At 57.9% G+C, this 15,096-nt stretch overlaps 1 protein-coding gene across 3 annotated transcripts in view; it reads right to left on the bottom strand.

The window, feature by feature from the left end:
- Positions 1-2,113: 2,113 nt before the first annotated feature.
- Positions 2,114-15,096, bottom strand: part of FOXP4 (forkhead box P4) — a 42,006-nt gene continuing 29,023 nt past the window's right edge. For 2 of the 3 annotated variants that reach the window (XM_085210201.1, XM_085210203.1), the window contains 12 exons: positions 14,317-14,467; positions 13,927-14,131; positions 13,622-13,726; positions 12,625-12,712; positions 11,183-11,266; positions 10,558-10,759; positions 10,391-10,467; positions 10,147-10,248; positions 6,922-7,043; positions 6,767-6,833; positions 6,388-6,554; positions 2,114-6,195 (listed from right to left, as the gene is read on the bottom strand). In XM_085210201.1, coding sequence (XP_085066327.1) covers positions 6,048-6,195; positions 6,388-6,554; positions 6,767-6,833; positions 6,922-7,043; positions 10,147-10,248; positions 10,391-10,467; positions 10,558-10,759; positions 11,183-11,266; positions 12,625-12,712; positions 13,622-13,726; positions 13,927-14,131; positions 14,317-14,467 — 1,518 coding nt within the window. In that variant the 3' untranslated portion in view covers positions 2,114-6,047. The remainder of the gene's footprint in view (positions 6,196-6,387; positions 6,555-6,766; positions 6,834-6,921; positions 7,044-10,146; positions 10,249-10,390; positions 10,468-10,557; positions 10,760-11,182; positions 11,267-12,624; positions 12,713-13,621; positions 13,727-13,926; positions 14,132-14,316; positions 14,468-15,096) is intronic. The other variant, XM_085210202.1, reaches the window with a different exon arrangement.

The following is a 15,096-nucleotide window of genomic DNA, read 5'->3' as shown; positions in this document are numbered from 1 at the left end:
CTTTTTTTTTTTCCTTTTTTTCTCTTCCCCTCCCCGACTCCTCCATATAACTATTTGAAAGCTGTGCTTACCCTGGTGTATTTTTTACCAGCAGTGCAACCTTTTAGCTGAATGCCCACAAGGATGAGAGTGGCCCTAATGAGGGTGCACTGAGCACAGCAGGAGCTCAGCCCTCACCAGAGGCCACCACTCACCCACGGCACATCCCAGAATGGGGTCACATCCCAAAGCAGTGCCACATCCCCACACGGGGCTGTGCTTTAGGGCCGAGCATGGAGATGGGGCACAGCAGCACCCTGGTGGAAGGGATGCAGGGAGGATTGAGCTGGGTGCCCCCAGTCCCAGTCTCCCCCTCGTAGCCATGCACTGGTTTAGCAATCAAACCGAGCTTGCACGTCCCTAGCAAAGAAAAACAAAACAAAACAACAACAACAAAAAAGGAAAAATAATCTCTAGTTGGAAAGCTCTGATCTCCTTCTCCAAGTGTTAAATCAATCAGAGGCACGTGCAGCCCCCAGACCCGCCCCAGCCCGTGATGCAGGAGGTGGGGTGGAGGGATTCCCTATGGCTCTCGCACCCATGGGTGCTCAGGGCCGGGGCTGGCAGCACGCAGCTGGCACTGATGTGCTCAGTGCACCCCAGGAACTCACGGGTGAGCTGGCTGTGGGTCAGGGAGCCTTGGAAAATGGCCACTGGAAAAAAGATTAAGAAAGTTTGGCCGAGACAGAGCAGCAGAGGGAAAGGGGATATAACAGACTATTAATATTGGCAGGGTCTAGACACAGATGGGAGCGAGCCATTGAGTTGGGCTGTGAAACGGGGGGCTGTGAGCTGGCTGAGGGCCTCTGCAGCAATTGAAATTCGCTCCATCTCCGTCTCCATCCCCATCCTCATCTCCATCCGCACCCATGTTTCCATCCTCATCCTCATACCCTTCCCCATCTCCATCCCCATCCCATCCCCATTTCCATTTTCATCTGCAGGCCCAGGCTATGGAACATGCTGGTGAGAATGATGCACTGTGGAATTTTTATTTTTATTTTTTTTAAGGTGTAGGGGAAAAGTTCCCTAAGGGTAAACGCTCTTTAACGTACTAATTATAAATTTAATTATTTTTATTTTTATTGTTATTTTTTTGTACTGGCAGATCTACTGCTAGCTAACTCCAGCCAACAGCCAGAAACTCATCCTTGTGCCACCTTTGGAAAAACCCTGTGCAGCAGGATGGAGCTGCTGGTGTGGGGGGTGAGGATGAGGAGGGACTCTCCTGTTGGAGCTGCCACTATGCCTTTCCTGGGGCCACTGCTGCCCCATGTCATGCCATCTCATTCCATCCCATGCCGTCCAGTTCCATACCATCCCATCCCATCTACACCATGCCATGCCATCCTGTGCCATGCCATCCCGTCTACACTCTGCCATGCCACGATATCCCATCCAATTCCATGCCATGCCATGCCATGCCATGCCATGCCATGCCATGCCATGCCATCTCGTCCCATACTGTCCCATCCCATTCTATCCCATGCTATCTCATCCTATCTACACCATAATATGCCATCTCATGCCACCCAATCCCATCTACACCATCCTATGCCATCCATGTCATCCCATGCCATCTTCACCATGCAATACCATTCCATTCATCCCATCCCATCTACACCATGCCATCCCACCCCCTGCCATCTCATCTACACCACATCATGTCATGCCATCCCATACCATCGTACTGTGTCATGCCATGCCATGCCATCCCATCTACACCATGCCATGATATTTCATTCCATGCCACCCCATCCCATCCAACCCCACCGCAGAGGGCTGAACCTGCAGTGAAGCCGAGCTCCTCTTGGCTCCCATTATCAACGCAGCTCTGCAGTGCCGACTTGTGCTGGGAACCAAAAATTCCTCCCTTCTTGGCAGCTGACAACAACTGCACAGCTGCCAGCACCCGTGGACGTGAGGGCTGCTGCAACGCCAGCAGGATACGACCCCCACCCAGCAGCCCCACCAGAATGGGAGCTCTGGCACACGTGGGTTCCATAGCAGTGCTGGAAGAGCCGACAAATGCTGCATTCACCCATAACCGCAACGAAGCAGCCAGCACTCCAGATAATAGGTAATTCATTTTATTGCATTTTATAATGCCATTGTCCATACAGATTACATGCAGCTAGACCTACTGTACAAGGGTTTACCGTCTGCCAAAGCAGACACACGGAAGGTCGGAGTACAAATACACAGCAATGCTATTTCCTTTATACAGCACAAGGGATGTGGCGGTGGGGAAGGGGCTTCGTACATGTCCCCCCCATCCACCTCCCTCCGGCCCCTCCCCAGGGTCACCGCCCCACCTGGCAACGAGGGGGAAAAAATATGGGGAAATAAAGGAGAAGTGTTGGTGGGCGATGCTTCCCCTCACTCCCCCCCCCCCCCCCTTTGGGCTGCACTGTGAGGGGCTTTCAGCCCAGCACTGGGGTGCGGGGGGGGGGGGGTCCCCATTGCCCGGCTCCATCCCGTTCCCCACCTCCCACAGCGTTTCCAGGACAAAAACCCAAATGTAGGGGCTTTCTCCTGGGCGGCGACGCGGGACAGTCATGTAAACAAAGCACAGAAACCCTTTGGTTTAATGCAGTTTGGGCTGCTGCTGTCCCCTCCCCACTCCCTGCACCCAGCGCTGCCCCTACGCTGGGCCCCTCCTCACCCCCCCTCCACCGATTCCACACAAAATGAATCCGCGTTAAAAATAATAATAATAATTAAAAAAAAAAAAAAAAAAAAAAGACATTGAAAACAGAGTACATCCTTCTGGACATCAGTGAGAGAGAACCCATGGGAGATGCCCCCGCCGCGAGCAGAACCAACATCCCAACGCACGAGAGCAGCTTGTGGTGGTGGGTTTCCAACCAGTATATATATATCTCCGTATATACAGACATGGGGCTCCGCCACGCACTGCGTTTGGTCCTCAATCCTTCCTCTCCCTCTCCCCTGCACCGGACACGTGTTTGAGGTAAGATGTGGAATTCTGTACAAATCCCAACTGGCAGAAAAGGAAACACGCACCCGGGGTTGGGGGGGGGTCCATCCCTGGTGGGGAGCAGGGTGTGGGTGGGGCTGCTCAGCCCTGAGAGCAGCAGGGCGATGCGTGGCACCTGCATCCCCCCCACCGTGGTCCCACTTTGGCTGGGGGGGAGGCACAGCTCGGAGCCATGGGACATCCCAAACCTGTGCATGTTTTTGTTTTTGTTTTTGTTTTTTTTTAAAAAAAACCTCCTTTATATTTATATATTTACTTATATATATATATATATAATATATATATATGGTGCTCTCGCGAGCCAGGATTGCGGCTAACAACCTACAGGGCACAGGGCGAGGAGGGGCTGGGGGTGCAGGGGGGACCTCATCGCGGTTCTGGGGGGAGTTTAAGGGGGGATTGTACCGCTGGAAAAGCTGAAACATCACAAAGCACAGCCCAAGGGGGAGCACAGCGGGCTGCAGGTGTGCCAGTGTGCTGCGTGCCCACGCTGTGCGTGCTTTCGCTCAGCCCAGTGCAGGAAAACAGCGTTGGAAGAGCTGCTAAAAAAATGAAATCCCCAGAGGGAAGTCGGGAAGAAAAGATAAGTGAAGAGAGCAGCTATGGAAACACGCAGCTCCGAGGAGAGGAGCGGCGGGAGCTGTGCACAGCGCGCAGGCAGAGGGGCCTGGCCCCCATGGCCACACTGCCCTACTGAGTTGGGAGGGCACGGAAGGCTGCCCTGCTTCAGACCCCAATGTTCTCCACAACCCCCAAAGCAGCGATGCTGAAAGCTCCAGCAAAGGGCACGGAGGGGCGGGGAGGGGGGAGGGGGAAGCACTGCCAGTGTTCGTATGGATAAAAAAGAAATCTTCCTACGTTGAAAGGACAAAAATGAAGCTTGGATGGATGCTGAGGGGAAACTGAACTGCAGAGGGTGCGGGTGGAGGCGGGGGGGCACCAACACGGCAGAGATCCCCCTCCCCAACCCCCCCGCGCCCCTCCGCAGGGCAGGAAAGCAGCAGCGCACGGCACCGGCCAACCTTCATCCACACCTCCGCGCGGAGCTGTAAACTTGTTTAAAACAATAACTTAAAAAGACCGAAAAAAAAAATTAAAGTTGTAGGGGGAGGGTGTGTGTGGGGGGGGGAGGGAGGGGAAGGGGGTGCGTGTGTGGAATTCTTTGGTGGGGCTGGCGGGAAGCTCGGCGCTGCGCTCTGCTTGTGCGTCTGCGGCGGTGGCAGCGGCGATGGAGCGGCGGAACGCGGGGCGAGTGGGGACACCTAGCGAGGGGAGAGCCCGGCAGCGCTTCGTGCTCCGACCGGCACGGCGAGCTGGGCCGAGGGATCTTCCCATCGTACATTGGTTTGTATTGCTGGGGTTTTCTTGGGGGGGGTGTACGGGGGATGCTGGTGACCCCTCACCAGGATGAGCTTTGGGGTTCAGCATCGCCTGGGCGGAGCAACAGGGGGCCGCCCCTTCAAGTATGGGGAGGTTTTGCTCAGCCTTGTGGGAGCATGCAGGTGTTGCAGTGACCTGAATTAGGGGATACATGCTGCAGGGTCACCAGCGCCTTGGGGACGTTGCTGAGGTGACTCGTGGGTATAAAACAGTGCTCACCCAGGGATCCTCTGCCTGTGCCCCACAACACATGTCCCATTTTCAGCATAAAATGCAGCACTGGGGGCAGCAGACCCACAAGGTGTCCCACACATCCCCACTGCACTCCATCTCCCACTCCATAGCAGAGGAAAAAGGAGGTCTGACCCTAGAGAAATGCTGCATACCAATACATCCCCCAGGAAAGGAGGGGGGTGTTGGTCCACCAAGAGCAGCCCCAGGCCATGGGGAGCCCTGGGTACCACCACTGCCATCAGAGAAAGAAAGCGCAGGGAGAAGAGGGGTGTTTGGTTGTCGTTCTCGTTATTATTAATATTTCTTTTTGGCATCAATACCATCTGTTCACCTGAACTACGGACCTGCTGTCTCTAGACATCTTTTGGTATCTTCCCATCTGGACGCAGTTGCGCAATGCACACAAGAGGAGGATGGAACGAAGGCAAAATGGGGAATGGAGAGCCCGGCTCCAGCGGGCATGGCTTGGGGCTGAGCCCGTCCCAGCCCGGCGTGGATGGCAGCGTTGGAGCCCAGGGCAGGGTTCTGCTGGTGGGACTCCACGTGCCAACCTCCTGTGTGGCTCCTGCAGGACCCAGAGCCCATCCCAGCCGCAGCGATGATCTTCTTCCCATCCCAGCCTTCCATGGGTCCGGCCGTGAGAGCCATCATCGCTGCACCCAACGCAGCCAGAGCTTTGTCCTCAGCGCCCGGCCAGGACGGCTGTCACCACCTGGATGCCACCAGCCCGATGGCGTTGGGGACTGGAGGACGGCACGTGGGGGGTGGGCGGCACCAGCAGTGGTGACATCAGGGCCATGCAGACACGCAGCGTCCCAGCAGGCGCAGGATGGTGGTGTGAGGCTGCAGCACAGGTCTCGGCCCCATTTCTGCGGTTTCTTCCCCCAAAGCTGGATGGAGGCAGCATGTGGGAAAGGACCGCGGGTCCTTGTAGTGCAAACCCACTGGGAGGAGGCTCAGCAGAGGGGTCCTGCCTCCCTGGGGTGGTCGCTGGGGATCTGGGGACATCCTGGAACCACATCTTGGAGAGAGCCCACAGCCACGCGGTGCGGGATGAGGGGATGGAGGAGCCTTCCTTGGAGTGTGGGTGTGGGGAAGGAAGGAGGGACGACTTCGGACAGAAACAATCTACCATCCTCGTTCACCAGTTACTAACCAAGGGAGGAGGGGGGACAACGTTCAGCTCAGGGGGGTTTGTTTCTTGTTTTGCCACATGTCCCCCGCGCCGGGGACCCAGCAGTCGCCGGGCAGTGGGGAGCAGGACGGGTGCCCCGAGGAAACCCTTTTGCTTTGTGGAAGTGCCTCGAAGAAACGGGTTAACGCCGGAGGTCACCTTGGGGAGGCGGGAGCCGGGCTTTGTTTGCAGCCGGAGCGCGGGCAGCACTCGAGGTCCTTAGGACAAGTCTTCCACCGGCAGCTCCTCCTCCAGGTCCCTGTCGTCAGGAATTGTCACATTCTGGGTGGCGGTGGCCAGCAGCGAGACGGGCCGGCTGTCGTCCTCAGCCTCAGCTGGTTCCTCCTTCACGTGCACGGGGTGGCTGCTGCAGGGGGGAGAGAGGGGCTGAGCCCTCCAGCTCGCGGGGACGGCCCTGCTGGCACTCAGCCTTCGGTTTGTTCACCACAGGTAACACCAGACTGCCCCTCGGTGAGGGCACCGAGCAGTGCCATCACCCTTTCTCCAACCCCGCACCCTGCAGGGACGTGGCTGCCCCCCATTTCCCTGCCCCACCAACCTGTACTGCTGCGGGGAGAGGCGCGGGCTGCTGCTGCCGTTGCTGTTGACTTGCTCCACTGTGCTGCTGACGTCGTCGTGGCCCACGTGCAGCATCCCACTGGCAGAGCTGGTGTTGATCATGGTGGGGCTGTTGAGCAGAGGGAAGCTGCTCTCTGCCAGCGCTGCCTGCAACGAGCAAAGGGGTGCGATGGGGGAATGGCTCTGCGGTGCAGTGGGATTTCCATGGGGCAGCAGAGGCTGCTCAGTGCCACCGCAGTGCTGCCACGATGGCACAGCGTCACGGCTGTGAGCAGCCAGCACGGGAAGTGGAGCGTGCCCACAGCAGGGCAGGGCTGGCTGTGTGCTGCAGGGGATGGGGATGAGCAGAGCATCCTCACCTGGTAACTTGCATTAAGTGCTCCGTAACCGAGTCCCGAAATCATGTTTTTGACTAAAGTCGGACTCCTGCAGAAGACAGAGAGCAGAGAGCAGTCTGAGCACCGCCGGCCCCGAGAGCCGCAGTGCTGCCAGCAGAGGAGGGGGTGGCACCCACCCTGTCATCTTTGGTGGCCTTCGCTTTTGGTACTCGTGCTCATCCACGGTCCACACGGCGCCCTTGACGTTCTCCACGCGCACGAAGCACTTGTGCAGGCTCAGGTTGTGGCGGACGGCGTTCTGCAGGAGGGGACGATGCAGCTCAGCAGCACAGCCGTGCCCTGACACCCACAGCCTGAAAGCCGTCTTCCTTCTCCTCCTCTTCCTCCACCCCCAACCCCCGCGGTGCCACCGCTCACCCTGGGCTGACGCAGCCTGTCCCGAGGTGAAGGCTCTGCGGAGCCCAGAGGTTTGGGGAGCTGAGCCCTGAGCCAAGCCCAGGACACGGCTGTGACCCTCAGCCTGATGCTGGCACTGGGATGGGGACCGAGCAGGACAAGGGGCAGTGACACTGGCGAGACCTCAGCACCTGCTGTGGACACGCAGCTCTCCTCCTTTCTTCCCCCTCCCCAGTCCCTTTTGGGCCTTTCCCTCCCTTTCTTCTTTACGTCGACCATCTTTACATCTCTAAATGTAAAATAAAGAGACGCACACGTAGGCAGACAGCGCAGCCCCGAGAGATACCGGCTCCCTTTTCCCCTTCCAACTCCCTGCCATTTGCTACTGCCCCTATTTCATTACCAATTTTAATTTGCCTCTAATTAAATCCTGTGTATTTTTCCGACTCACTTGCTAATCCATGAGGGAGGCAGGAGGCTGGAGTGGAATCTCTCCGAGCTATAATTACAAAGGGCCTAATCACGCCGGGGCTCTGCCTTTGAATAAATTTCCTTGCATTAAGGTTCTCAGATTCTCTGCCTTGCAAATGAGAATGACCCCAATTTCAGGAAGTTGGCCTCGGAGGGTTTTTTTTTTTCTTTCTTTTTTTTTTTTAATTTTTTTTTTTTTTTTATTTCGAGTCCTGATTCGTGATGAGAGACTAATTCGTTACGCTAAAACATTAACAGCAATTTAAAAGGTCGAATGGGGGCTGTATAAACAAAGGAGCCGGCCAGCACAACAAGGCAGAAGGAGACGCAAGGACTGCCCCCCCCATCACCAACTGTGAGAGTTCCCGGAAACTCACAGCACATAGCAGTGTCCCCCTCTCCTCCCCCCTCTTTTTTTTTTTTGCTTTTTAATGTAGGATGGAAACAAAGCCCCTCTCCCTCCCTCCCCTCTCCCCCTCAGCAGCCCCCAGCAGCGCTGCCCATGTCCCTGCAGGCACCCAAAGGTGTTCCCTGTCCTCCGAGTCCAGCAGGAATGAAGGGAGCTGGGAACCCACAGGAAACCCCAAACCACTTTCCTCATCTCTCTATCCTTGTGCCTTCACTGCAAACCCCCAGCCCCAGGCAGGGAGGGGGGGACAGGATCCAGTGCTGCCCTTGAACCCCCGTCCTCGGGTGAGCAAACACAGGACTTCCTCCCCTTCCTCCTTCCTGCACACACAGGGGGCTGGTCGGCCAAACAAAGCCCCAGTTAGAAGCAGGGTGCATGGTATGGTCAGAGTCTGACTGAGCTGGCAGCATCCCACCCCAGTGCCCCCTGTCAGCCCAGTGCCCCCAGCAGCACTGTGATGGGGAGGTGCTGGCAGCGATGCACCTGCATAGGGCAGATGCAGAGCAAATCGCTGTGGAAATACTGGGATGTGGAAATGAGGGGTACCCCTCCTTCTGTGCCTCCCCACAGTGGTCCCTAAATGTTTCCACCCAGCTGGACCCCAGCCCTGGAGAGAACACTGTGCTGGTGGCACTGAGCAGGTGACAGATGTCACCCATGTGCCACCCCGTGTGCCACGGAGCAGCGCTGCGGGTCCACACCTCATCCTAACACAGCTTTTGTATTTTAACAGTGTTTGTTTAGTGCCAGACCTGGCTGCTCTGTTTGCTTCTCCTCTTTGCCTTTTCTAATGATATTTGTTCTATGCTCCCCACCCCAGGGCCCCCACACCGCTCCATGTCTCTGTCCCAGTGTGGGGATGGGATCCTGGGGGGGGGGAAGTAGGGGCTGAGGGAGGAACCTCAGAAACATTAATTTTCTGGAGGGAGGAAATAAGGTGATTTTTTCCTGTGCATCTCCCTCTTTTGAAAGAAACCTGGCCTTGGGCATGGAGAGTCGCAAAGAGAATCTGCCCTGACCCGGCATGTCTGGATCCCCTTTGGTGGTGGAACAGGAAAAAACAAAGAGCAAGAAGGGAAATACGGGGGGTCGGGGCAGCCCCTCCTGAGGAGCAGCTTGGGGCCGCAGAACACAGGGTGCTGCAGAGAAAAAATCCCAAATGCTTATCCCCTGTACCCACAGAAGGGAAGGAGAAAGGCATCAGCAGCAGCCACTGTTTCATTCCACAAGTGGGGGAACTGAGGCACTGGGCAGGGAAAGGGCTGTGCCAGATGGACCCACGGCCAAACCCCATCCTGGCAGAAATGAACACAGCCCCACGCGATGCTTGGTGCAGCTCGGCCAGCTGCAGTGCTGCCGTGTGCCATGAGGGGGACACCGGGCTGCACAGCGCTGCATCACCCACATGCACTGCCTGGCGCCAGGCTCCAGCTGCTCTGCTTCAGCAGTGCATGGGGAAACCCAGCTCCAGAGCAACCCTTTCCTTCCATCACAGCAGCCCCTTCCATCTGCAAAGCAGTCCTTCTCTCCTCTCCCATTCGGTGCTTTCTAAATAACCAGACAGCCATGCAATCCACCTGCATCAGCCTTTGCAATCACATCTCCATGCCACAACTGCCCCCCAGCACCTTCCTGCCCTGGTGCTGAATGCCTGCACAGCCCTCCAGCACCCTGCAGAGCTCTCAGATGTGGGGGCAGTTCCTTGCATAGGGATGGGGCAGTGCTGGCTGCACCCCCCAGCACGTTTTGCCATCTCCAGTGTGCGGTGTGCTGCCAGCCTCCAGGTTATCATTAACCTTCTTTGCTATTTCAAGTGCCTCACTCTTCTCTCCACCCTTCTCCCAGCACAGGGACGTGTGGCTCTGCTGTGCCCCAGCTATACAACTCTGTAGGGAGTTCCTACAGACCTTGGTGGGCCACATGGACCGACCCCCCCCCCTCAGTCTGGCGATGCATCCTGGTGGCAGAATGCTCGAATCTAAGCCGCAAAGTCATTCCCTACATTATTTCCAAGCTGTGCAACAAACCAGACCCTAGCACATAAAAACGGGAGCATTTCCTGCAGCAGTGCTGGGGTCTGCTGTGCTGGATGTGGGGCTGCAGGAGCCCCGTGCCTTGCTCTCACCTTCCACGTGGCCGTGTTCCTCCTGAAGTAGGCGAACATCCTGGTGAACCAGTTGTAGATCTCATTCAGCGTCAGCTGCCTGTCGGGGGTCTCCAGGATGGCCTGGGGAGCCGAGAGGGGACAGAGCATCATTTGCAAAGAGCCCGAGCTTCGTGCAAGGAGTCAGGGAGACTCCTGCCTTCTGCTGCAGAGAAGGGAGGGAGCGGCTTTGCCCAGGGGTAGGGTTTTGGGGTGAGCCACTCACCTGCCGGATGAGCGAGGCGTACGTGAAGGGCGGCCGGACGTCTGCGTTCTTGTAAAACTCGTGGTTCTGTGCAAGCTCTGCAGGGAGGACGAGAAGGGGATGGAGGGGTGATGGCAGCCCACCCTCGGACCGCACTGCCAGCCCCGCAGCCCCATCCCCGCGCTCACCTGAAGATATTGGGGTGCAGAACTTCTCCGAGTTCCTCCTGCGGATGGGCCCCACGCTGTGTAACGTGGAAGAGCTGATGACGGAGGGGCCCTGCCGCAGCGGGGTGATGGGGGCCGTGGCAGAGGTGGGGGGATGAGGTAAACCGTCGGGGAACGTGTCCGAGGTGCTCTTGGAGAGGGTAGCACTCGAGACCAGGTTCAGCTGCGGGGAGGAAGGCAGAGTGGATGGGAGTGGGGAAAGTATGGGGCTGGGTGTGCTGGGACTGCTCTGGGAGTAGGATTGTGCTGCGGGCAGGAGGTGCAGTGGGGGGAGTTGCAGGGATGTACCATGGGATGGGGAGGGGATGCACCATGGGATGGGGATGCAGTTATGGGATAGGGACAGGATCACCTGCTGCATGACCAAAGCAGCACCGTGTGCCAACATGAGCAGCATTTCACTCCTGCCCTATGCCATGCATTGATGCTGGCACAACAGAACAGAACTGGAGAATATGACACACATTCCAAAAAGCCCATCCATGCAGTGACCACATGCAAGGCGAGGGGGGGCACAAGTGGGGAAAAAGGGAAGGACTGGGGTCTGTGGGGCAGCAGTGGGGCAGGGAGGGAGGTGTGTGCTTACAGGTTGGCTGAAAGGCTTTGGCTCCGAAGGTCTCATGTGGAGGTGGGCCATCATGGCCTGCAGGCGCTCACTCTCCTTTGCCAGCTGAGGAAGCAGCAGGGAGCGGGTCAGGTGCGATGGGGGCATCCCCACGTGTTCCCACGTCCCCATGTCCACCCCTCCGTCCTTCCTTCCATCCATCCATCCACCCATCCATCTGCCCGGACACTCAGCATCACTGTAATTGTGCCCCCCGCCCATTCACTCCCTGGTGTGCGGGGAAGGGTGAAATATTCACTGTGGCACCAGGAGAAGCGTCGAGCTCGGCGCAGCCGATGGGAGCTGACACGCGCTCTCCTCCCATCACCTTCCCTTCCTGCCACGACCCCTCAAACCCGGGCTGGGAGGGGTTAACAGTGAGAGCCAGTGCGGAGTTTGTGCAAGTTTGGAGCAGCTCGGCTGCCTTGGCGCTGCCGCGGCGCTCATTAGAGCTGACAGGTCCCCCCTCGTGATGCAGACGCCCTCCGCCGACACAGCGGGAGCTCCGTGCTGAAAACTTTATAATTGGTGGCTGTGGTGGCAGCTCCCCACTCGCACACGCAGCGCTCTGCGAGCCCTTCAGGATTCGCTTTTTTCCTTCTCCCTTCCCTCCCCTCTTTAAGCCCCGGTAATTGCTTTCAACCCCGTGCGTTATGCCAAGAGCAGGCGATGGCAGCGCAGCGCCCCTGGACTCGGGAAGCAGGGGGCCGAGTTTGCTGTGCATCCCCCCCCCCAACACCAGGCTCTGTGTCCCCTGTGGTGACACCTGGCACAAACAGACCAGGGACAGCCAGGGGAAAGGGTGACAACAGCACTACCGGGTGCCCCAAATGCGGCCCCTCAGTGCCTGACCCCCTCAGGGGTCAGGGAATGGGATGGGGACAGGGACAGCACACAGAGCCCTGCCTGCCCCTCCTTCACCCCTTTCAGCCTCCAGATGAAAAAGCACCGCTCCCCCCTTTTTATCTCCTCCCTTCCCTATGAACTGAATTACGCACAGCACTTCGGGGAGTCGGAGGCAGTGGGAAAAGGACTATTTAAAGAGCTGCTGTCCAAAAATAGCATCCCTTGGCCGGGCTCCAAATTCCACACTTGGGCTCCTCGCTCAGCACCCCGCTTTTCAGCAGCCCCTGTACCCATGGAGGGCAACTGTGGCATCCTAGGCAGGAGGGATGGCTCGTCCTTTCCTACAGATTCATGCAGGGCTGTGAATTGCGGATGGGGCAGCAGTTTATGAGTGCTCCATGCCTCAATGCCCACCCAGACCACAACACAGAAGCACCGCAGGTTGGGACGGATGCTTGGAAGGATTTGGGAATAAGGTCGTCTCGCCAGCAGTCCCTGACCCCGTTCTCCATCCTGCAGAGCACACACAGAGCTGGGAGGGAGCTGCTCCAACCAGGCCAATGTGCAGCAGCACCCACCTGTATCTCCAGCTGCTGTACCACTTGCATCTGAACTCGACACTGGGCTGTGCTTCGGTCATCAAGTGCGTGTTCTGTATTGAGGTGTCTGAGGAGGAGAATGTGGGGTTTTACTCTCAGATGTGCCAGAAATGTGCCCCTCACCCACCGAGGCCACAACCGGGTCAGCCCCACCATGCAGACCACGACTCCCTTCCCTGCTGGGGGTGGCGCAGCCAACCCTGGCCCCCCCGTGCCAACCCAGCACAGCTTTCCAAACCGGAGGTGGCTTGTCTGCCCCGTGCAAACATGCCTGGAGAGCCACGGCAGTGCCTTATCTGGCTTCACCCTGTGAGTCAGAGGCAGGAGGGCACGCAGCACTGACTCACCACTCCCGGCCCCAACAGATGCCTTCGCGCTCCTCCTCCTCCTCATCCTCCCCCAGCAAAGGCACTGCCCAGCTCCATCCCAGGGGATGGGCAGGGTGGCACGGTCCCAGCTGCCCTCACTGTGCCCAGGAGGGCTTTGGAAGCCCAGCCCTCAATGAGCAGCACCATGCCCACCGCCAGCAGACAGCTGAGAGGAGGGGGGAACGTGGCAAGCGAGAGAGCCCGTCAGTTCCTTCTGATGTCTTTGCTAAAAATCCTGGCTACAAAGAGATCTAATTGCAAATGAACTAATTAAGTAAACCTCTGACGAAGCGTGAAAACAATTTGTTTGACCCTGACGCTAGCAGAGGGCTCTTCGACAGCGGAGTTAATCAGTCAGCGCAGAGCCCACAAGCGGTGTCAGCAGCTGCCGCGCTGCCATCTGCTTCCTCTCCTCCTCTCCCCCCAGGAGGGAGCTGCACCCCCCTCAGCCCTAAATGGGGTCTTTCCTCCTCCAGCAGCATGGCCTGCCACATTTTCCCCTTCTGCACAGGTTCCCCCTTTTGCACTGTCTGGGTACCTAATTTCAGGACTCCCTGCACTGGGGTGCCCCAAAGCTTAGCTCTCCCTCCAGGAAGGGCCGCACTTACTTGACAAACTGTCCCAAGTCCTCACAGAGGGTTTCGCAGCCAGGCCACTTGCACTCTCCGTGGCCATAGAGAGGGTGAGAGCCGGGGGTCTCTTCATGGGAAGAGCTGCAGAGGAGGACACAGAGACATGGAACGGGGGTGCTCGGGCACTTTCTGGGGGTCAGCCCCAAGAACCTCCCCAGCCATGGCTGCATGGCTCCCAGTCATCACAGAACAGAAGGTGGGGAAGAAAGAACCCTGCAGACCCTCTGCTTCCAACCCATCTTCCCAGGGGTAAAAGCAGAATGGCTGGAGCCCGTCCCTACCTATCCCTTCTCGGCGTGTGCATGGTGCTCTGCCCATTGGGCAGAGGGTGGTGGGAAATGGGAGGCGAGACCTTGGCGGCCGAAAACGAGGTAGAGTTGGAGGTGTTGGTGGTGAGGTCGAGACCCTCTTGTTTGATGCTGTCTTCGACAGGCTGGGCAGCGGTGACCTCCTTCCAGAGCTGCTGCAGGTCTGAGGGGCACACAGCTGCGTGGGGATGGGACACAGCCATCAGCGGGGGACACGGCCCAGCAGCACCCGCCGCCCTCCCCCCATCCTACCAGTGCTCAGCGTTGCTCCTGCACTGTGCAAATCACCACCTCCTGCACATCCCCACGGGGAAACCCCAACCCCAGGATCCCCCCGCCGAGCCCCCCAGCTCCGCACCTTACCTTGGGGGAGGGTCTGCAGGGGCACGGTGCCCTGGCCCGGCGGGAGGCTCACCAGCCCCTGGCGCTGCAGGTTTAACAGGTGCTGCTGCTGGAGCTGCTGCATCTGCAGGAGCTGCTGCTGGAACGCCAGCTGCTTGTTCCCTAACGGCTGCTGGGAGACAAAAGGGAGACGGTGAGCGCTGGCATTGTGGCCTCGGGGAGGGCAGGGGCACGGCTGCAGGTGCGGGCAGCACGCCGGGGCTCCGTGCTGCTGGGCCTGCTTGGCTGGCGGCCGCGCCAGGAACAGGCTTTGATCTATCGGAAGAGGAGGGGAAGAAAAGGAAAGTGGGAAAAAAAAAAGAAAAAAGGAAAAAAAAAAAAAAAAGCACTGAAAAGAGAGGGAGAGGGAGAGAGCAAGCAGAGCTGGTTGTTTACATGAGCATGAGAAACAGCTCTGCCTACAGAGCATCACCAATGGAGAGGGGTCTCCAGCACCCGAAATGCACCCTAACAAACACCGGCTGTGCACACCCTCCTTCGACCTCCATTCCCCACAGATGATCACTATGAGTCCCTTTAGGTGGGGGCACAAGGCAGCCCGCAGGGCAGCTGGTACCCTGTGCTGCTGGTCCATGGGCGCCCACCCCGGTGTCACTATGTGGGGCACAGACCAGGGGGGCTCCTCCCCACCCTGCCACGCTCTGACCAGAGGAACCGGCCCTAAACTTGTTAGGCAGGATGGGTCCCTGGGGAAGCACTGAGAAATCCATGAGAATTAACTGAAGGGGAGAGAATTCAATT

Source organism: Meleagris gallopavo, chromosome 28 (genome assembly GCF_905368555.1).
Source record: "Meleagris gallopavo chromosome 28, MGAL_WU_HG_1.1, whole genome shotgun sequence".
In the NCBI taxonomy this organism is placed as follows: Eukaryota; Metazoa; Chordata; class Aves; order Galliformes; family Phasianidae; genus Meleagris; species Meleagris gallopavo.
The sequence above is the reverse complement of the archived record's forward strand: the minus strand, read 5'-3'. Positions and strand labels throughout refer to the sequence as shown.